Genomic DNA, 21,772 nt, shown 5'->3' with positions numbered 1-21,772 from the left:
CTGTTGAGTTGGGTTTGTGAGAATGCACTGCAGAGTAATTACAACATACTGTATATCATGACAGTTTAACCAGTACCAGTACACGGACATTGCATCAACATCCAAGTTTCTGATGCGTTTTATCAGAAAAGGAATAATACGGAAATGTGAACAACAACAGACCACATCAAGTATATTTTGTTTAATGTATGCAGTGGTGCAACATTCTGGAGTCTCTTCTAGAGGACCAGAGAATCCCAGATGTTGAAGCGCCATGTAGCACAAGGCCACTGCATTTACAAGTGGGTACATTGGTAGCAGAAGTGGGAACATCTCACAGCTTTCAGCTTCAGTGCTTATATTTACCTGAGGCAAAGCTTGAATCACCGTGTCCAGCAGAGATCGCATCCCCGTTGCCATCTTCAGCAGCTTCAGCACTGAAATGGGGCAAACGGATCAACATCATTCAACATCATCATCTGTACATGTTTGTTTTTACAGTGTGTGTGTGTGTGTGTGTGTGTGTGCGCGCCAACCTCTTGTTATCCTAAGGACCCGCATGATTCGTATGATGGTGGGATTGATGGGCAGGGAAGCATTCAGGTCGATCTCCTCCAGGGTGATTCCCATGATGGACAGCAGCACGATGGCGAGGTCCAACTGGTTCCATCTAGAAACAAACGCATTCACTCAGCCCAACTTCCTGCAGGCAATTCCATTTTGCTCTTGGCGCGGCGGCCCGACCAACCTTTCCTTGAAGAAGCGTCGCAGGCCGAAGGCGACGAGTTTGAGGATGGCCTCGATGACAAAAATGACGGTGAAGACGTAATTGCAGTACTTGAGCACCTCCTCGAAGTACTGCGGGACGCCAAGGGAGAGAGAGAGAGACACGCGCCCTTTTCAAACAGCAGCCCGTGCACTGCACTACTGTGTCACTTCATTACAGATGGTTCTGGGGCAAGTGGCAGGAGGTGTTGCCATGGTTACCTGAGGCTGGTTGTAGTGCTCCATGCTCATGGTGAGGAGGTTGGTGAAGATGATGATGGTGATGAAGAGGTCCAGGTAGTTGCTGGTGCACATGGTGTGGATGGATCGACGCAATGGGGAGTAGTCTGCGTAATAAGGCTTCTCCTGGGCTCCTGTGGCACGCATGCACGCACGCACACACACACACACACACACACACACACACACACACACACACACACACACGTCGAAGCAGACAAAAGGAAAAACAGCACATTCATTAAAATGCTTCCAAGACAAAGAGAATGCCGGCTATGAAGTCACTGATGAAGTGGGAGCCAAATAGTGTAGTGTTGAGTGTGTGTGTGTGTGTGTGTGTGTGTGTGTGTGTGTGTGTGTGTGTGTGTGTGTGTGTGTGCCCATGTGATGGATAGGACTGAATTCCTGAAATGGCACTTTTTGTCCTCGCGCACACACACACACACACACACACCCACACACACACACGCACGCACACACACATACATACACACACATACACACACACGCGCACGCACGCATGCACGCAGACACACACACACACACACACACACACGCACACACACACACACACTTCAAGGCATCTCAAGGTGTCTTTGAGCCCAAACCTTGGCTGTGGGCTGCCAGACAGTTAACTGGCTGAGAGAAAAGCACTCAGAGAAAAATACTCTTCACGAGTGACACAAGTAGAAACAGGAATCTGGCAAAGCAGAACTGGCGGGTGAGGGGGGAGTCCAGTGTGGCCTGTAAGTGGTTCCCCCGAGCGTGACGCGCGCAGCAATTATGCATGTAGCATACAATATGTACGTGGAATAAAGAGGCTTATCCTGTACATGTGTGTGATGTTACGTCGGCTGTATGACCCAGTGTGTGTGATGGTGCGCCGCTTCCCTTCGGAGGTGCTGATGTTTGGGGAAGCCCCTTTGAGCTCCTCTGTTCTACTGAAGCATCAGCGTGACATCACAGCGCAGCGCTCCCACCTTCTGCTTTACCGTTTCTATAGCACAACTAAGAATACGGCGCTCTCCACCCAAATTAAATGTGTTTTGAAAGAACTAGAACGTCATCTGTGAGGCACGCTTCACTGACCAACATCATTGCCCATCCACACTCGTCCACGAAGTCTGCCGCATAATGCCGCATCGCGTTCTAGTTCTGCCAGAGCACCGTGTTTCCGACAGTGATTCACTGAACAGGCATCGAGTTCACACTGCAATGGCAAATCCGGTTTGTCTGTGTGTGTCTGTTCAAATCATAATAAGTAAGAAGCTGTAGGGCTAGGTAGTGCTACGACAGTTCCCATCGCCTACGCAAATGAGGAATGTTATTGTAGAGTGAGACAGGCATTTTTAGGGTTGGGGCTGGGATTAGGGCTAGGGTTGGGGTTGGGACTAGAGTTGGGGTTGGGGCTGGGGTTAGAGTTCGGACTGAGGCAAGGGTTGGGGTGAGGGTTGGGGCTAGAGTTAGGGCTGGTGCTAGGGTTGGGACTGGGAATGGGTTGGGGTTAAGTCTGGGATTAGGGATAGGGCTGGAGCTAGGGTTGGGGCTGGGATTGGGTAGGGGTTGGGCCTAGGGTTGGGGCTGGAGTTAGGGCTGGAGTTAGGGTTGGAGTTGGGGCTGGGGTTAGGGTTGGGCCTAGGGTTGGGGCTGGAGTTAGGGCTGGAGTTAGGGTTGGAGTTGGGGCTGGGGTTAGGGTTGGGGCTGGAGTTAGGGCTGGAGTTAGGACTGGAGTTAGGGTTGGAGTTGGGGCTGGGGTTAGGGTTGGGGCTGGAGTTAGGGCTGGAGTTAGGGCTGGAGTTAGGGTTGGAGTTAGGGCTGGGGTTAAGGTTGGGGCTGGGGTTTGGGCTGGGGTTAGGGTTGGGGCTGGGGTTTGGGCTGGGGCTAGGGTTGGGACTGGGGTCAGACCCCGAGTCCAACACTCTTCCTTTTCCTAACCCTAACCTTAGCCCCAACCATAATGCCATACACTGATTGTGTTTGTTCTAAATTTAATTTGGCAAAGTGTGATGTGATTTGCGTTGTTTACAGTGCCATTTAAAGAAACAGAAAATAAGGCCCTCATTGGCATAAAGATCAGATTTTGGGAACACGCTATACTAGACAAAATTGCCACATTTCCGTCCCACTAAACCTTCCAGCACATGATTACAAAATTTCTCAAGTGATTTCTGATCGGTGCTCCAGCACGTTTTGATGCAATTTCTTAATCACTCGAATCAAACTCTTGGCTCTTGGTGACACTTGAAAGGGAAATGACAACAAACCAACCAAGATTAAGGAAAAAAAAAAGAAAACGTAATCAGTTGACGCCAGTTACCACCAAAGGCAATCACTTCATACAACATCCATATGAATTGTGGCTAAATACATGCGTTTTATGCACAGGCCTGATAGGAGACATTTGCCACTTCAGAGATGTGATTTACAAAAATAGACCTGATTTGAAAGGATTGCCGAGAAAAAGCCAGGCATCAGTCTGATATGATTGCGCCGGTCACGGCTGCAGCTGATCGTCTCTGGCAGCTGCAGCAGAGCCAGAACAAATCGGAGGCTGGAGGTAACGCTCGGCTGGCTCAATGGAAGGAAACACCTGCAGTCAGGTCTCTGAATCATGTGGGGAAAACCCACCCGAGAGAGCCAAGGACCGCGCACAAGTCAAAGTGACGCCAGTGGCTTCCTAATTGGTCACACAAGAATCATATAAGAAAGATAATCAGCCGGTTTACACTGTAGATTATGTATCGCATACGTTGTGACGGTGACCCCGCCCCCTTCCTCACTTCTTCTCCTCTTCTCCAGTCGCCTCTGCCGTTTCTCCTCGCGCAGCCGCGCCTCCTCCTCCTCCTGCTGCTGCCGACACTTGTGGAAGTTTTCCACCACCACGCCCACAAACATGTTCAGCACGAAGAAGCTGACGATGAGCAGGAAGGAGATGAAAAACAGCAGCATCCAAGGGTTGTGGTTCCTCCTCGGCTGCAAAGGGAGGGGCAGTGGGGGGTGGTGGGAGCACAAAAAGAGGGGACGGGGGGGGAGGTGAGACGAGGTGAGGTGAGGTGAGGGGGCGGGGGGTAGGGGAGGAGAGCACAAACAGGAAGACAATGTAAATCCTGAGTCAGCAGCGTAGCTCTGTCAACTCGCATCGCTTCATCCCTCCGCCTCTTTCTCCCTGTCTGCTCACACCTTCCCTCTCTCCTGAAATACTTTCCTTTTCTTCTGCAGACAAACTGCATCCGCGCCTCCCGAGGCAGACATGAAACAGAGCCGTAGCGCAGAGGTGCAGCGCACGCCCGCTGAATGCTCGCCATTGTCACGCTCTACTTCTAGCCCTCACTTCCCAGGAAAGCGTGCATTCATTTACCTGCTGGTCGACGCCGACGGCGTCCAGGCCGTCGTACATGATGCTGACCCAGCCGTCCTTACACGACAGCACGAACAGCGACATCAGCGCCTGCAAAGAGTGACGCGGTTAGAAATAAGAAAAAAAAATTACAAAATGTCGCACCGCAGCGGCAGGTGTCAGGCCCTGCGAGAGGAAGAGAGTGATGAGCTGTAAAGTGCTTGGAACATGTGGACTTGGTGACAAGATGTTCCTCGAGAGTGAAAGGAGAATCTAATAACAAAACAAACAAGGTGGAACAGGGCTCTTTCTTTGTCTGTTTTTAAAGACATTTACAGCATTGACTGAACAACTATTATGCAACATTTACAGGAATCTATTTAGTATAAGTGGGATAGAAAAAAACAAGTGCATGTTTTTAGTTACAAAAGGACTTCAGCCAATATTTAACTACTAGTTTTATTTGCTAATAGAGAGAATTTGTATTTACAGAAAGAGCAGGTTCATCTGGAAGGAGGGTTTTACATTGCTAGTAACCCAGAATGTGACATTACAGCTCATATAAAAAAAAGATGTGAGATAAAGTGGGAGATCAGAAAACAGGGATTAACATCAGAGTGTCCTTTCCCTGGTGGAATTTGCTGATGGGACAGAAAATGGTTTGCAAGGTGATGCTGAAGTCATCTGCTTCCTCTGGGGGGTTCATTCTGTCACCCGTCGCTCTGAATGTCATTAATCGTTTGGCAACAGAAGCACACGTGATATCATGGCCGTGAGCCCGAGGCTCCACATGCTAAAAGACCGACGTTCATTTGCTGGAAAGTAATGATGGATTACTACTAGATGCCGGTAAATGTGACACACTGGGCCTTGAAATATGCACGTTCTGATTAAAATATGCTAATATCCTTGAGAATTGCTGCAACTACTGAGCAGAAGATGTAATGGAAGACAAGATGACATAAGATTTAACAATAATTTAAAGCATTTGTACTTTGTACTGTAAATTCAAGGGAAAATATTAACAATTACATTTACATCACATAAAAAGCATGTATGAAAGCTCATGTAAATACATCCAAATAAGTGTGTTAAGGTATTTGTGTGTGTGTGTGTGTGTGCGTGTGTGTGTGTGTGTGTGTGTGTGTTTTCCACCCTAACTGAGATTACACTTAAAACGACACTGTATAGTAGGACCATGGGACAAGTTAGGATCAAAATCATGGCCCTACTAGAGTTTACATATAGAATTAGGTTTTGCTTAGAGTTACTTACAGCATTACTAAAGTTGCTTACTGGGTTGGGTTCAGGCACTTGGTTGTGGTGTTTAAAATTCGTGAAGGACTCAGGAGTTCTGACAAGTGCAGCAATACAAACATGTGCATGTCGGAGACAAACCTGTCCCAGATTGTCAAAGTTGTATTTGCGCTGGGCCCAGCGGTATCCTGCCTCCAAACACTGCGATTTGTTGGTGATGTTGCTCACGTGGAGCCCCTCGCAGTGGAAGAATTTCCCTTTGAACAGCTGCGCACACAGAAGCACATACACAACAAGGCTGTAACCTCGGGGTAACTTAAGGGAAGCTCGGCGGAACCAGATGAGATTGATGCGTACTGTAAATGAGTCTGCACACGCCAACTGGTCGACTGTACTTTCCAGCTAAGACATTCAAGCACCATCTGGTCCAGTCTGCCTCGCAGCCACGACAAGCAGGGAAAACACTCCAGCACAGAGAGCTCTCATTAGAGGAAGACCCAGCAGCAGTTTGTTTTAGAGAAATGTTGGCCTGCGGCATAATAGCATCTTCGGCACACCAGGCACTTGTTATTTTGAATATTTGGAGAAATATGGCACTTAAAAAAAGAACTGAGTACTTTATTTGTGTGTCCTATGGAAGGAAAAGCAATTAGTCCCTATAGGAAGCTAAAAGTTGCTTTACCTTTAACTATACCTTCTACCTTTCTTTTCTTTTTTTAGGAGAGATTTCACCCCTGACACTGGTGTTATCAGTTTTGGTATATTGCAGTATTTTGGCACTGCCATAGTTACGGTGTGGAGGTTAGCTGAGGTCAGTCCAACTTTCAAGGTGCTGAAGAACAACTACAGAACAACAAAAACTGTAATAGTTTAATAAAAAGAGAACCTACTGGTGCACATGGAATATCACCAAGTGACTGTTATCTCATCACATGAATGTTATTTGTCATGTTGTTATATGTCATATGTTTTAATTTCCATTGTCAGTAGAAGGAGGAAGTTGCTGAATTTCTCTCCATGTTCTTACAGGTTTACTACAGATTTGCGGAGTCTCGTGTTTTGTATTTCTTGCGTTATGCTCGAGAATTCTTTTCTTTTTTGTTTTGACTATTGCCGTCTTTGTTTTGAGACCATTTTACTGTTTTCCCAAACATTTCGCTAAAGAAATACCGCTGAATAGTAGCGAGCTGGCGAACACTGACACATTTACAGTAATGCTGATAAATGTGTGTTGTCCTCATAAATAAAAATGAATTAAATAAAAATAAGGGGACAATGTTCTGGGTGTGCTTAGAAGATGTGGGACATTGAAAGTAATGAAGATTAATGTGTGCGCTCTACATAAAACCAAATAAATGAGATAAACTGAAAATATTGGGCCACCTGCAGGTCACTTCGCAAATACTGCTGCCACTCTCTGCCACAAAATACAAAAAAAAAAACAAAAAACTATAGTTCAGGCAGATTATCTGCTGTGTTGAAAATGTTCTCAATTCAATGTTGGTGAACATGTGTTGGTAAAATGTGCTCAATGTGTGATTGTCCAACCACCTCTTATCATATTAATCTTTGTTTTGTTGCTCAAAGCGAGCTACTGCATGTGTTTTCAAAAATTATTTTCTGGAATCTTGGTTGTCAGCATCTTATTAACATTTCCTCTGCTTTGTTTCTTTGAGTTTCACCTGAAACAGTTTTTCCACTGTGCTTTGTTTGTTTAAAAACCATTAGACATCAGTGCATTTTCACATCACAATCAAATAAGAACAGATGAAATGTTTGCCAAGATTACAGCACTCAGGCGTGTTTGTGACCATCATAGAATGGAGATGGAATAGAGATGATGATACAAGTGTTCACCTGCACTCCCAAAATTCCGAACACGATGAAAAAGGCGCAGCAGATGAGGACAATGTTCCCGATGGGCCTCAAAGATGTGATCAGGGTCTCAACCACCAGTTTTAGACCAGGAGCTCGACTTATCACCCTGCCAAACGCAAAGTCACGGTCACGGCGCGCAAACACAGCACATTACCATAATCCAGTAGAAGGCGAGAAATCTTTGGCACCCTTACCGGAGCGGTCGCAGAGTTCGGAGCAGGCGGAGGACGCGGAGGATCCCGAAGATTCGATTACCGCCTGCGGACGCCACGGAGACCAGGATGTCCACCAGCGACACCAACACCAGCAAGCCGTCCAGGATGTTCCAGCTGCTGTGCAGATACACACCGTGTCCAAAGTATAGCCCCAGGGCAACCACCTGGCACGCACACACACACACACACACAGGCAGGAGGAAGACACACACGCACATGTCCATTCAAATAAGGTGAGGTACAAAGTGATCTCTGGATATGAACCACATCACATCTTTGAAGGGAAAATAGGAAAATGAAATAAGAGCTCTTCCCATTTTTTTGTTACCTTGATCATCATTTCAGCCACGAAGATCACAGTGAAGATGTAATTGGACATGCTGAGGAATACCCGCTCCTGTCACACACACACACACACACACACACACACACACACACACACACACACACACACACACACACAAACACGCGCCCACACACGCGCACACACACGCGCACACACACACAGACACGTGAGGCTGAGTGCAGACACAGAGCAGAGCAGCACACTTCTTCTGTTTAAGGCTCTAATGTCCCGTGAGGCCATCGCTTTGATTCTGGCCTCGAACCAACAGGAACGAGTTACATAATGAGCTAAAAACAAATAGCACTGTAGCAGAATAGAAGCACAGTATAAACACAGCGAGCATAAACACACCGAGGACAGCACTCTGCCTTACGACGGCTCCCAAACTGCTCCCAGACCAGTGGACGACTGCGCGTCGTGACCAAATATATACAGTGCCGAAGCTCCGGCGAGCCGGATGGTTAACGTCTCTCGTTGGACAAAAGGTTGGGGGTTTATTTTCAACGTAAACAAAATTAGGGTGGAAAAGCGACGGAAATAGAGCGCAGTCCCGGCGGGATAACGTACGCAGCGACTTTAAGTTACTTAACGACGGCCATAAAAGGACGAGTGTGTGCATGTTACCATGCTGTGGGGCTGTATGTCTGGTCTCTCCAGGGCGATGGTGATACAGTTGAGGAAGATGAAGAGGAGGATGACGTAGTCGAACATCTTGTGACCTATGACCTTTTGACACCATAACCTGAACCTGAGGAGAAGACACAAAGAGCCTTTTTTTTTAAAAAGCAGAAATTGCTAAAAAAAATTCAAAAAAAAAAGGCATTCTGCCTCATCACCTTCATCTTTTGTGTTTTGTTTGCACTTCTTCTGTGAGTGCTGACAGCCAACCTGACTGACTGCAGGAAATTAAAGCCCCGGTGTGGAAAGTTTCCCTGATCTGACATCTTTCTTAAACCAGCTGTGACGTTGGGGTGAAATCAAACAAAACAGAGAAAAACAAGAGGGCCTCCCCTTCCTCTTATGAATAAAACTGCTTTTTCTTAGTTTATGAAACATTAATCACATCAAACTCAACTTTCGTTTATCCCTTAAACATAATTAATCTTTAAAATACACCCACTTTCGCTGGTACTCTTGCATGCACAGCAACTCTCATTCAAGACCTTCCTTCCTAATTGCAAACCTGCTCAATGTTTGACTAGATTCAACTGTTAGAAGTGAAACATATTAAATGTGTTGTTTCACAGACGCTGTGTACTGAGTAGCTCAGGGGTATACCAGGAACCGTGTGCGTAACTGTGCACGCTATGTGTAATCCATATTTACTTGTTGTGTGGAGCGAACAAATAGAGAGCCCACTCCTCGTGTTCCAGGCACCACTGGGGCTCATATGGTTCCAGCATCCTCTTCAGCTTCTTGCATATACTCTGGAATAAAAACAAAAAGATGCGTCACTTCTTTTTAATGCGGCATCACATGACCTGATATTGGCCTGACCTGATATATTATAACAATAACAACAACAACAATGAAAAATGTCCCCAAATCCAGGGCGGGGTTCTTCAAATGGTGTTTTTAGTTTCTGCTCCATGGCAGGGTTTTAAATTCAGCAAATTAAACATTTAAACAGTTACACAAGTGTGGAGGGGCACTCCGGTTTGAATTCCTGCCTCAATGAAATAATCATCCGCAGCCCCAACAAGACGTTTCAACGTACCTATTCATTTCTCCTATACACTGTAAAAATAATCAAATATACAGTAAACACCAACCACCAGTATGTGCTTTATTTTATTTATTTTTATTTTTATTTGTGTTTAGCCCTCCAGGCATTTGATTTTTGGCCCCCTCTTTGTATTTTTGGGGTTATTGCAAAACCCTCTGAAGCAGGAAGTGGGGGGTGGGAAGTAGAAGGTGATAAAGCACTTAAGCACCTGTAGGCCTCAGAACTCAGTTTGTTCCAGCCACACATGGTTGCAGAAAGTTTGTCTGCCGCTGTTCTGCTGTTTGTGCCTTGGAAAGCATCGTCTGAAAGTTTGCATCCGTTCATGATCGACCTTTGTAAACACTGTGTAAGAGGACTAACTTTGAAATGTATGGTTTGAAGCAAGTGTTGATCTCGGTCAAGCTGACTCTCTTGACTCTTTTGATGTTTGGTGTTCATGCTGTGTTTTGGAGCTGTTGAGATGCATTTGGGGGGGGTGATTTGTTGTGTTGTTTATTGGTATTTGATGGTTTAATCCTTTACTGAATTGTGAGAATTTGTGATTTAAATGCATAAATAACAATGCTTGTGCACTTGAATGCTTGCCCTTTATCTGGTTTATTGTAGAGATTGTATTGTAATTTGTCATTGCAGTTTCACTCCATGCTCACATCTTCATGCAAATAGAGCCTGCATGAAAGGAGCGTCAACACTATATCCTGACTCTCATGTCAATGGAGTTTGGCTAGCTGTCAAATTGTGGTTGCTACACCTCAAGGAGGATAGTATCATTTGTTTTCCGTTTTTGAACACAACGCACCTCTGTGACCTCGTCCTCCTCCAGATCACCCTGGTAGTGCGTGGTCAGCGGAGTGTCCTCGTAGCAGTGCTCGGGCACGTGGTAGGTGGTGCCATTGCAGTCGGGCGGGAGGAGCATGGGCACCTGCAGGTAGTCGGGCTGGTCCAGGGAGTGCTCCCTGCTGCTGGGGTTGGAGGCCGAGTGCATGTCCGACAGCAGAGACTCCATCTCCCCCGATTGGCTCTTCCTGTGCAGGCTGGGGGCTCGGCCGATGCTGGTCCAGCTGGAGCGACGGCTCTCTGATCCATTGTCCCATGGAGGCTGCATGGGGGGAGACGAGCGACAGCAGCCGCCGAGGTGAGCTTTGATCAGCTCCGACCGGCTGCACACAGGCCCGCGTGACTCATCCGATCATCTGACGATGGCAGCCGAAGCGCCCTCAAAACCTCCGAAACCTCCATGCGCAATCTCATTCTGATGCGTACAAAAGATTCTGCCATGTTTGTATTAGCGCGGGGTATCCGTTGCATCAAAATAAGCCCACAGCGTCGTTTCCTGCCGTGCCGGCGTCAACGCATTAGATGGCGGAGCGGCGCTCTGAGTGACACTGATGTATGAAAAAATAGAACTCATGTGACAGAAGAGTAAATGAGATGGAAGGGAGGGGGAAAAAAGCTTTTGGGGGGAACCGCCATCTGTCAGAGCACCAGCAAAACAGGAAACTGTGAATTCATCTATCTCAAGCACAACATAAATTAGCTTTCATTGGAGATAAGACTTGCTAAAGGGTGAATAAAGAAAAAAATATACTGAAAATTAAATGAACAATAGCAGCAAAGCCTGATTTAAAACATCCTTGTGACCACTCACCTAATTATCTCCAACCTCATGTGACAGTTCACCCACAGCTGGAAGGAAATCTGTTGTATCTGTCACTTATTACCGTGTCAGTAGATGCTCTAGTGATATTTCCAACACGTTTCCTTGCTGGAGCTCCAGGTAGGGAAAGAATTCCACCCAGCATTAATACAGAGCTCAGCAGTCCAATCTGACTTGAAACAGCAACGTTAGCAGCAGGTTCCTCTGTTCTGACAAGGGAGGCAAGTTGGTCCGCAGTGCCTGCTGCCAGAACTTCCCAGTATAGTCAGATCAAAGACCAACATGATTCCAGTCTATAAGGCTGCGGTTGATATTCTTACTGAAATCATGCTGTTGGCATCGCTGTTTCTAATGAAACTGGACTGTCAGACTCTCAGATGAGGCCACACACGCAGCAGCAGCAAGATGTTGTCTTGTGTTTTACTTCGGAGCCTCGCTGTCGACATCTTGGTCTTGCACTCAGTACACAGTGGTAAGTAGCTGATAGGTGACTTCAATTTGGACTGAACAATCTGGGTTGAAGATTTAAAGATTACTGGCAGGAATGCCACCAATTGATTAAAAGGATAAAAGGACATTGTGATGGTCTTTGTGTGATGCAGTAAAACCAAGAGCACAGTTTACTGCCTGTCGCACTCTGAGTGATTCATCTTTATGGGTGAAAGCGGGTGTCCCACACTCACCAGTGGCCGCTGCTCCACGCTGCCCAGTTCCATGGAAACTGCACTGGCTCGCCGTGACTGGGCGGAGGCGATGGTGGGCGTGGCTGCAGTGTGGGTGATGGCCGGCAGAGGTGGCGGCGGGGGCATGGAGGCCTTCGGGTTCAGGATACCGTTGGGGCTCAGCATCATGGCCTGGATCTTCATCTCTTCACGCATGGAGGAGGTGGCGTGACAGTTTGTCACATAATTAATAAGGAAGAACACTGTCAGGATTCACAACATTAACATTTGCTTGTGAATGCAAATATTCATTCAGCCAATCATTCGGCAGCAACTCGGCGTGTTTGGTAATGTAGACTTGGTCAAGACAACCTGCTGAAGTTCAAAACGAGCATCAGAATAGGGAAATAAAAGAGATTTAAGTTATTTTGTAAACTGTCAATCTACTGGGATTGTCACGCACGACCATCTCTGGGCAGGCAGACAATGGTGTGAAAAAGAAGGAAATACCCAGGGAGCAAAATGTCTTGTTGACGCCGGAGGTCGGAGGAGAATGGAAAAATTGGTCGCAGAGGACAGAGAGGCAAAGGTCAGAAAGTGGTGGAAGACCAGTTTTTTTCAAACAGCAGCTGAGCACCTCTGACTTCTTCATACAGCTGTAGGTGAACCCGTTAATTACAACAAAGCAATTCCTTTCATATCAGGCATATTGTCTTTTATTGTGGATGTGATGAAAGACTCCTCTTGGCTCTGATGATGAGAAAACATATGCTAATAAAACACAATGATGAGGATCGGAGCTTTTAACGACAATGCAACTGGTTTTACCACGCTAATAACACTTTACAGAATGTTCTTAAAACAATCTGGAGATAGAACTGCCAGTCTGCCAAATGACTCAAATAGGGAGATTATGTGCCGTAAAAGATTATAGTCTGTAAAGTCGTTTACACTGTGTAAATTGTGTGGCTGAAATAATTTTCTTTCCCCCATTTGAAACCTTTATCTAAGCAGAAGGTGTTTTCATATTGTCTTACATCTTCTGAATATTTAAATATGATCTGTTGTTTTAAACTCGGTCTGTAAAATGTCAGAAAACAAAAATATAAGCCAAAGTAATTTTCATAAAGTGTGTGTGTGTGTGTGTGTGTGTGTGTGTGTGTGTGTGTGTGTGTGTGTGTGCGTGTGTGTGTGTTCCTACCTGCAGCGTACAGCTCCCTCAACTTCTCCTCGTCATCGTACGAGAGAGATTGTCCCTCCTCATCAGTCTCAGATTTGTTGGCGTCACCCTGGTCAGACAAACACACACACAAACACACACACACACACACACACACACACACACACACACACACCAGACTGAGATCAGCACTTTTTTCATAATCTTCATTATCATCGCCTTCCTTTTTCTCACTGTCAGCCGCCACTTGTAGAGGAGAAAATTATGAGGAGGTCGAGAGGGAAAGACTGGGGGACAATGAGCAGGAGGTGAGCAGGCGGGCGGGAGGACGAGCGGGCGGAGGGGATCTCTGGTCGTCTCTAGTTGAGTTATGTTTGTGGCTTTGGCAGCCATCTCCTGTAGTCACGCCAATAAAGCTCTACTGAATTTAATTAAAATTCACGGCGGAAAGATGGAGGCAGACGGCTTAGGAAAAGGGTATCTGTCTGTGTGTGTGTGAGCACGCGCGCGTGTGCGTGCATGTGCTTGTGTCAGCCCGTGTAAAATCGGGGGGGAAGAGAGAAAGAGAGCAAGTGTTCTCTGATGCTGGAGATAAAAGATGAAAACTAAACAACAAAAGCTCACCAGCTGCGTACGGCAGCCGATATCAAACACATCCCTACCCCAGAGAGTTCTGCGTGTGTGTGCGTGTGTGCGTGCGTGCGCGTATGCGAGGCGCGTGAGCGCGAAAGAGCGATAGAGAACGGAGGGAGGGGGATAAGTGAGAAAGAAAGACGGGGATGAGGTGGTGGTGGGGGCAGATCTGGATAAAAAGAACGTGAGGGGAGAAACCACACAGGCAGGACAGTGCAGATTATTCTCTTGTAAGCAGCTTTGGTATCATCAGCACAACAGAGCTCAATTAGCTCCGTTCTCGCCGCCCCTCGTTGCCTAAGTGGCTCGGAAACCGAAAAAACAAACGAGCGGAGGAGCGTCGTTTGCCCTTACTTCGGCTTGGAAGCCCTCCACCAGGATGGCCACCAGCAGGTTGAAGAGGACGTAGTTGCCGAAGGTCATGAGGGCGACGAAGTAGAGGGCGGCCAGCGGCGTGGTGGAGGCCATGCCGTTGTAGAGCACCGCGTTCCAGTCCTCCTGGGTGAGGATCTGCAGAGGTGGGGAGGACGAGGGGGGGGAACGCCGAGTCAAAGAGGTGAGCAACCTAACGTAAACGTGCGCTAGCGGCCCCTCCGCTTGGGTCGAGTGAACGATGAGAGCGGCTTCCTGCTTTAATAACCTCATCGACAGGTGAACCGTAATGATGCTCATCAGTGTTAAGTGCGCTCCTGTGGCGCTTGCGTGTGCCGTTACTACTCTCCCTCCCACTCACCTGCCGGCAGCCGGGAGGGTTTTCACTCTCTCAAGCACTCGTAAATTGGAGCAAATGAAATAACGTGCGCTCGCCGGAGGAGTGACGCGAGCGCCGCGCGGCGGAATGCCTGCGTTTGTCTCACCTGAAACACGGTGACAATCGCCCAGAGCAGCGAGTCAAAGTTTTTCCTGTCAGGCAACGTGTCTCCGCCGTCTTGTCGCAGACCGAACTTGCAGCCGAACAGATGCATCCCCAAGATGCTGCGACAGGCACAGCAAAACATTGTTAACTGCGTCCTCGCTAACTGTATCCTTCGCTGGTGACACGCGTGGTAATTGGATGAGGGATTGGTGACACCTTTAAAGTAAAAACAAATGTACCTGAAGATGAAGATAAAGAGCATGAGCAGCATGCAGAAGGTGGCCACGTTGTCCATGGTCTTCATCAGCACCACCAGCTGCCTCCTCAGGGCGGGAAGGAAGCGCACCAGCTTCAGAACCCTCAGCAGGCGGAAGGTTCGCAGCACCGACAATCCTCCGTCAGCCTCCCCCACAATCTCCCACACACTGGAATACACACACACACACACGCGCGCACACAGCGGCGACAAACAACACAGACGCAAAAGTTCAAGTCACACAAGATTCAAAGGAATCAATGCACATTCTGCCTTCAGCTCTTTTGAAGTCAGCATTAGCTCTGCCGACAAAAGCCCCCCCTTCAAGGTAGACAAGGTCCTTTTTTTTCTCTCGCTGCTTTCCTGAAAATGTTGTAGCGACTGCGGAAGGAAAATGGGCCACTGCTGTTTGCCACTTTACCAGCTAATAAAGAACAGTGAGCACTGGCATGGGAAACAAGCGAAGCATCCAACTGCAGGATACATAATTCACATTGTAGTACTACACAATGGGCCCTGGACTCAGAGTGCAAGCACATGGCTGGGTTCCCGGGCGCAGCTTTGCTGTTTGAGGGCGGCTGGGTGGGTGGAGGGAGGGAAGGGGCAGTTCGGGATGGCAATCAGATGATCTCATTCGTCATCGATCTTAACTTGGCTTACAAGCTGCTTTTCCAAGTGAGCGTGCAGAATGCGCCGTTAATAAGTCAATAAGTTACAACACCGGCCGGTAGCATTATTCCATACGAAGCAAAAACCCTTTTGGTTTCTTTCACTATTCCATAATGTTCAAATTTCACGTTTTTTTTTCGTGTTTCCTGTTTCTTTTTCTTTTTTTTAAATAAATATGTGTACATTTAGACCACAAAGTCCATCCTTTACTTATTTTGCCCTTTTTCCTTTCTAAAGAGTGCTTTCAGTGTCCCTTTGTGATGTCACAGGGGGAAGTGCAACCTGTCCCCGGTAAGTGGCAACAACTCCAGCCAGATATTTACCATCCATGAAGACTTTCTCGCATCTGTTTTGCTATTGATCCTGCTAATAAGGTTTGACAAAGAATCAGGTTTTTAGCGGGAAGCTAATACTGAAGATTTTGCTGGAGGCTGAAAGCAGAGGGCTAAACATGCCTTCATTCTTAATTATGAATAATTATTCATGGAGAGTTTACTGTATATAAGTGGGATGGATGGATGGATGGATGGATGGAACTGTATATTTGTAGTCAGAACATGAGCCCATAGCCACAACCAAGGTTCCCCAATGACCAGAGCTAGATATACTGAGGGAATTTAGCCTCTGCTGCAGCTTTACGACAAATGACCCTCGTCCGTTCTCGACGGGGAAGCACACCTGATGATGACGATGACGCTGTCGAAGCCGTTGTAGGGGTTCTTGATGTAGCCAAAGAGGCCCAGGGCCATGAGCTTGAGCAGCATCTCCAGGCTGAACAGGCTGGTAAACACCATGTTGCTGATTTCCAATATATCAGTCAGCTCCTGCGGCTGCGGGAAGAGGGGAGAGGGATTGATTTGGAAGACGTTGCGGACAGGTACACAGAAAATAAACAAGTCCACGGGGACAAACAGCAGTGAGCGGCTTGATGAGTCAAGACGTCGGAGACTCCTGGAGAGACTCAAGGCTACATAATAGCTTTATGAATGAGACTCAGGAGGGGGAAGCTGCCCCCCAGGTGTGAATGCAGGTGTAATCGTGTGGAGGTTTTTATCCCTAAAATCCTTCTCAGCATAATGAGGGCAATTCATTATTCATATTATTGATATTACTCAAAGCGCTGGTTCTCAGATGGAGGTTTGGGCATTACAGAAGAAATACAACTCGAACCGAGTCTCAAGCATTCAGCTTCTACCATAACATTCCTCTAGTGCCATTGGTAAACCTAATGAGGTTGCATCGGAAACAATGCAATCTCGACACCTCTTAAGTTAGGGGATTGATTGTCATAATGCTGTAGCGCAATGATTTGCAATGGGCAACTAAACCAGCGTCCTCAAAGACCTCAGGCCTAAAAACAGCAAGGGTGGACAGAGGGTAATCATCATGTGGGGGAACAGATGAACAGAGCGAACAACTGGAAAAGACACTGAGGCTAAACCATATACAGCCCATAATAAAATCAGTGGAATTGCTTGCTTTCACACATTGACATTAGAAAACTAGCCAAGACTTTAAATCTTGGAAGATTGGATTGGATAAATACATTAGCTTTGAGAAACCACTGTCAATATATTATACTAATATGTATATTAATGCAAATTATCACATAGCTGAAGGCCAAACAACAGCATCCACACACAAAACATCTTCTCCAAACTCACAAAAAAATTAAACAAAGAGGAAAAGCAACTGATTCAGGAGTGTTCAGGGATTGTGGGTAACCTGTTCCATCTATGATGCTACCAATATTGGTAAAAGCTAGATGCAGATTTTGGAAAACAAAATACTTACAAGTGTGTGTAGCATCACAATGCACAATCAATCAATCAATCAACTTTTATTTACAGCGCTAAATCACATCCAAAGACGTCTCAAAACGCTTTGTACAATCAGCACAAGCATTCAGCAGTATCATTGTTGATGAACCACCATATTGAGCAACTATAAGCCGCTTTACCACCTCACGATGTTTCCAAACCCAACAGGTCTCAGAGTTCTAGCGCAAAGGTTCTTGCAAAGTGTGGCAAATTCGGCACGCCTGCTTATTCCAGACTGCTGTTACACGTCTTGTGCACTCTGCACTGAAATAAGAGTCCATTTTTATTTGAAACCTGCACAGATTCCTGTGCTGAGCTTTCAAGTTTAGCTATCATTGTCTCCCTCTGTTAATTCAGCCGTCAGTCTGGATGGAGAATTAAACAATGTCTAATCTCCATACTGGAAGAAAAAAAAGAAAAAGACGTAGCTGCAAACCCATTGTTCAAAATAAACATGAATTCTCACAACTGTAAATCCTAGTACTGGGCGGAAATGTAGAGCGCCGATTCCAACGTTGGCAATAAAGTTTTAGCAAAAGACGGCGGGAAACTTTTTTACAGCTCACAAAAGCAAAAGAGCCTCAGTGGCGGCGCCTCAGGTCACCTTTCTTCATTACAGAGACTGTAGTAGTAGCACCACCGCTTTATTTCTCCTGGCTCCATCAAACTGACAAAGCACTGGATGTAAATGCACCTCTGAGCATGCCCAGTGACATCTGCCTGACACGGCTACTCTCCGGAGAGGAAGCAAGTCTCCCAGGAGTTTCAGGCTGAACGGCTCTGGTCACGTTTCCAGGCATGAGTGGGGGAGGGGGGAGATGCCTTACAAAAAAAAACAAAGTCCTTTTTAGACGATGATGGCGCAAAGGAGGAACAAATGGTTCTGTTTATGTATTCCTGCAGCCGTGCGTCGTGGGTGTTATTCTCCATAGGAGTTCTGCCGCTGAGCAGCAGTGTCGGTTTCATCCTTAAACATTAGTTATTCAACAATTACGAGCTCCCTACATCTGTCATACTGTCAGTAAAATGGGCCACACGCACAGTTTTCCACCTTCTCCCGCAGTCTGTCCGCGCCTCTCAGCCAATCACAACGTCCGATCAGTGCTCCTCCTCCTCCTTCCCCTCTTCCTCTCACACTCTCTCCCGTCCCAGGGTCACGCTTTAATTAACACTTCAGGTCTTATGAGTTTCTCCTGATACATGCATGTACCCCCCTCCAACACACACACACACACACACACACACACACCCTGATCCCACATGCTTTGCCCTGAAGTGTTGATTGGGAGAGTGAGTGTATTGACTTCGCCGCACACACTGATTAGCGCGTCCAATTTTCAATCACACTGAAGTCACAACCCTGGAGCTTCTCGGGCGAACTCACTCAGTCAAACACGTACACGCACCCACACACAGGTGGCAGGCCTACCTGCTCGTGATACTCTATGCCCATGGACAGAGTGTTGATGAGGATGGCGATCATGATCCCTCTGCTGAAGTATCTGCTGGCCACGATCAGGTCCAGTTTGCTCCGCAGCTCTGCCCAGCAACGCCGGCACAGCCGCATCCTGGGCACTGAAGCCTGCGGGCCGGAGCGGCCGGGGCTGCCGCAGTGGCAGGGGCTCTTACAGCGGGCGGGCACGCAGTAGCCACCGCCGCGGCGCTGCTCCTCGCCCTGCTCGTTGGGGTTGTCGCCTTCGCTGCCAAACTGCTGGTAGTAGATGCAGTAGGGGCAGGACTCCAGCGGGACCTCGCCAGGCAGCGGCAACACAGCACAGCCACCTGATCGAATAGGGAGGGAGAGAACAGAGATAACATGGTTATAACCATAGTTATAACCACGTTATAACTTAGTTATAACTCAGTTATAACTAATCCCCCGTGCGACAGGGATTAGTGAAATCTTGATTCCACTGGTTGAGAATTCCGCCACTGGATATGTTCTCCGCCAGATAAAGGCCAGTGTTCTCATTTCATTTTATCTCAGAGAAAAATTCAATAAAGTGGAGGCTGCACTGCAGTTGGGATGTTTTGTATGACAAAGAGGGAGTTCTTTTATTAGAGCAGGGAACTGCATGTGTGTGTGTCTGTGCGCGTGTGCGCATGTGTGCGTGTGTGTGTGCACTGGGGGAGGACATTTCAGTGCGCTTCATTAGTTTGCAGATTGTGAGAAATGCTCCAATGACAGCGCAAACACTAATCTGGCACTAGCAGTTAACTTGTCATCCCAATTACAACAAATTCATGTTTCACTGGAGACTGATAGAATAAATCCAATCTTGTTGTTTTGCGGCGTGTGCCCATAGATAAGACGAGCTGCAAGGAAGCCTCTGCTCCACATACACCCGAGAAAATACTCGCACCCAACTGCAGCTCTGATCTTTTTCTTTTCCCCGGCTGAGGATCTCGACTGCATACGGAAGGCGTATTAAATAATTTCTACTTTTTTATATATATATATATATATATGTACATGTGTCCCAGCCACTGTTCACACATCAAGGTCAGTTTCACCATCTCAGAGAGCGCTGCCTCAATCTGTAAAAACAGTCCGATGTCCTCTGAGACGGAAAGATCTCCCTCCAGTCTGATGATTTCATGAGGGATATTTTCAGTTTTCGGCTTGTAGCCAAACAAAAAGAGGAAGGGAAAAAAAAATTGTTTAATGGAATGTCCAATTTTATTGCAATACCCCTTGAGATGCTCGGATGTCAGCATCCTGAAAAAGGAGGCAGTGGGAGCCTTACTTTTGACAGTTTTCTCTTAAACCAATCAAGTTGCAACCTTCATCTGCTGCAGTGCTGCTGGAAAAAAACAAAAAAACACTGACCGTGGTGTTTTACTCTCATCAAATAACAGCTTTCCTGTGTACACATCTCATCATGAGCCCGCTTTTTTTTCCAGTGACAAATCCTAAAGTCTCTGTCAGATGAGTCCACAAATGTCCCAGGAGTGTGAAACCCCAAGTGTCATCTTACATAAGAGACACATAGACGCGCTGCCTTGAGGCAGACGCACCGTGCTGTTCTTGTTTAGTGTTAGTTTGTCTTGTAGCCTTGCTCTGACTGAAGGACGGACGGCTTTTCACTGTATTAATACAAAGTAGCAGCCTGTGCTACGAGAGAGCTTTTTTTTTTATTATTGCTTCTCAGAATGTTTTTAGAGCAACACAATACAGAACATACTTGTGAAAAAGGCGGACCAGCGAGCCGGCGCAGCTTTCCTCGATAACTCACATTGCTGAATTTTCCAGCAGTGTTTAACATTTTGGATCTTTAAATGTGGAGTGGCGGCAAATATGGTGAAATCACCACAATGCCAAAGATGCCGCAGGAAAACTACCATGACATAATAGAGAGAGAATTCTCAGTTGTACAAGAGAACAATTTCATAATAACAGAAAACTGAGGGGTTTGGTCTTCCCCTGGATGGCAATTACACAGAACGTTTTTCTCTCCACTTGCCACTGACCAAAAATTCATGAAAATTCCCACCCATCTTTATGGGCAATCCTGTAAACGAGCAACAACATGACCTCCGTGCCCGAGGTCATTTCATTAACCTGTGCTGCTGATATTTGCAGGCCTCTGCCATAAAAATTGTTCTAGATGGGATTTAAGGAAAGTTTGGGTGTATTTGTTACTTGGGTAAACTGACTCTAAAGCAGCAAAAGGAAACAAATGGATAAGAAACTTCTATCAGGTCACTAAAAGTAGACTTATCCTCCAGTGATGAAGTCACTGAAATCCTAAATGTAGGTTCCTCCACTAGGAGAGTTAAAACAGGCCCACAACTAGTTTGCTGGTTTGCAGAACGTAATGTTGGATGTCTGTGGGACAATTTCCTTTGTGCCTCGTTTGTCAAACGGCACTCGGTGCTGGGACGCACAAGTAATGAGCTTGCTGTTGCTTTTGATGTTGTTGTTGTTGTGGGATCGGAGCAGACATCCACTTTGCACAATCCTCGTGACTGGCTGATGAGTTACAGAAAGTCGCCCTAATTTTGAGAAATCAAAGGGATTGTTTTCCGCAGCCTGACATTCACTGTCCGCATGGGAAACAGGGACGGCTACCAAAACCTGTGAACAATTTGATACCAGGACCAACACTTCTGGAATCATAGCTGCAGTTTTGGCACTTTGTTTCAGTGCGGCACGCTGCCAGGATGCCTTGGTCACCCTGGCCACCTTTCGATGCTCACAGAGATGTTTGATGTTGTACTATTAAGGGCTGGAACAAGATTAAACACCACTGCACTCTCACAGCAGCAGGTAATATCTTAAAGTCAGCCCAGGCA

General features: G+C 46.7%; 1 protein-coding gene across 1 annotated transcript in view; it reads right to left on the bottom strand.

The window, feature by feature from the left end:
- The window catches only part of LOC142893314 (voltage-dependent T-type calcium channel subunit alpha-1H-like), a 45,193-nt gene that overhangs the window by 6,226 nt on the left and 17,195 nt on the right, over positions 1–21,772 (bottom strand). Inside the window, exons 10-29 of the mRNA XM_076033782.1 lie at positions 18,906–19,258; positions 16,335–16,486; positions 14,971–15,156; positions 14,733–14,850; positions 14,230–14,385; positions 13,264–13,351; positions 12,084–12,268; positions 10,543–10,842; positions 9,344–9,444; positions 8,642–8,765; positions 8,000–8,068; positions 7,651–7,835; positions 7,436–7,562; positions 5,720–5,845; positions 4,343–4,432; positions 3,765–3,957; positions 967–1,118; positions 728–837; positions 516–649; positions 346–416 (exon numbers count right to left, since the gene is read on the bottom strand). Coding sequence (XP_075889897.1) covers positions 346–416; positions 516–649; positions 728–837; positions 967–1,118; positions 3,765–3,957; positions 4,343–4,432; positions 5,720–5,845; positions 7,436–7,562; positions 7,651–7,835; positions 8,000–8,068; positions 8,642–8,765; positions 9,344–9,444; positions 10,543–10,842; positions 12,084–12,268; positions 13,264–13,351; positions 14,230–14,385; positions 14,733–14,850; positions 14,971–15,156; positions 16,335–16,486; positions 18,906–19,258 — 3,020 coding nt within the window. The remainder of the gene's footprint in view (positions 1–345; positions 417–515; positions 650–727; positions 838–966; positions 1,119–3,764; positions 3,958–4,342; positions 4,433–5,719; positions 5,846–7,435; positions 7,563–7,650; positions 7,836–7,999; positions 8,069–8,641; positions 8,766–9,343; positions 9,445–10,542; positions 10,843–12,083; positions 12,269–13,263; positions 13,352–14,229; positions 14,386–14,732; positions 14,851–14,970; positions 15,157–16,334; positions 16,487–18,905; positions 19,259–21,772) is intronic.

This window comes from Nelusetta ayraudi, unplaced genomic scaffold, assembly GCF_046127955.1.
Source record: "Nelusetta ayraudi isolate G7.1 ecotype Tasmania unplaced genomic scaffold, CSIRO-AGI_Nayr_v1 ptg000004l, whole genome shotgun sequence".
Taxonomy (NCBI): domain Eukaryota; kingdom Metazoa; phylum Chordata; class Actinopteri; order Tetraodontiformes; family Monacanthidae; genus Nelusetta; species Nelusetta ayraudi.
Note: the sequence above shows the minus strand (reverse complement) of the source record. Positions and strands in the feature narration are given on the sequence as shown.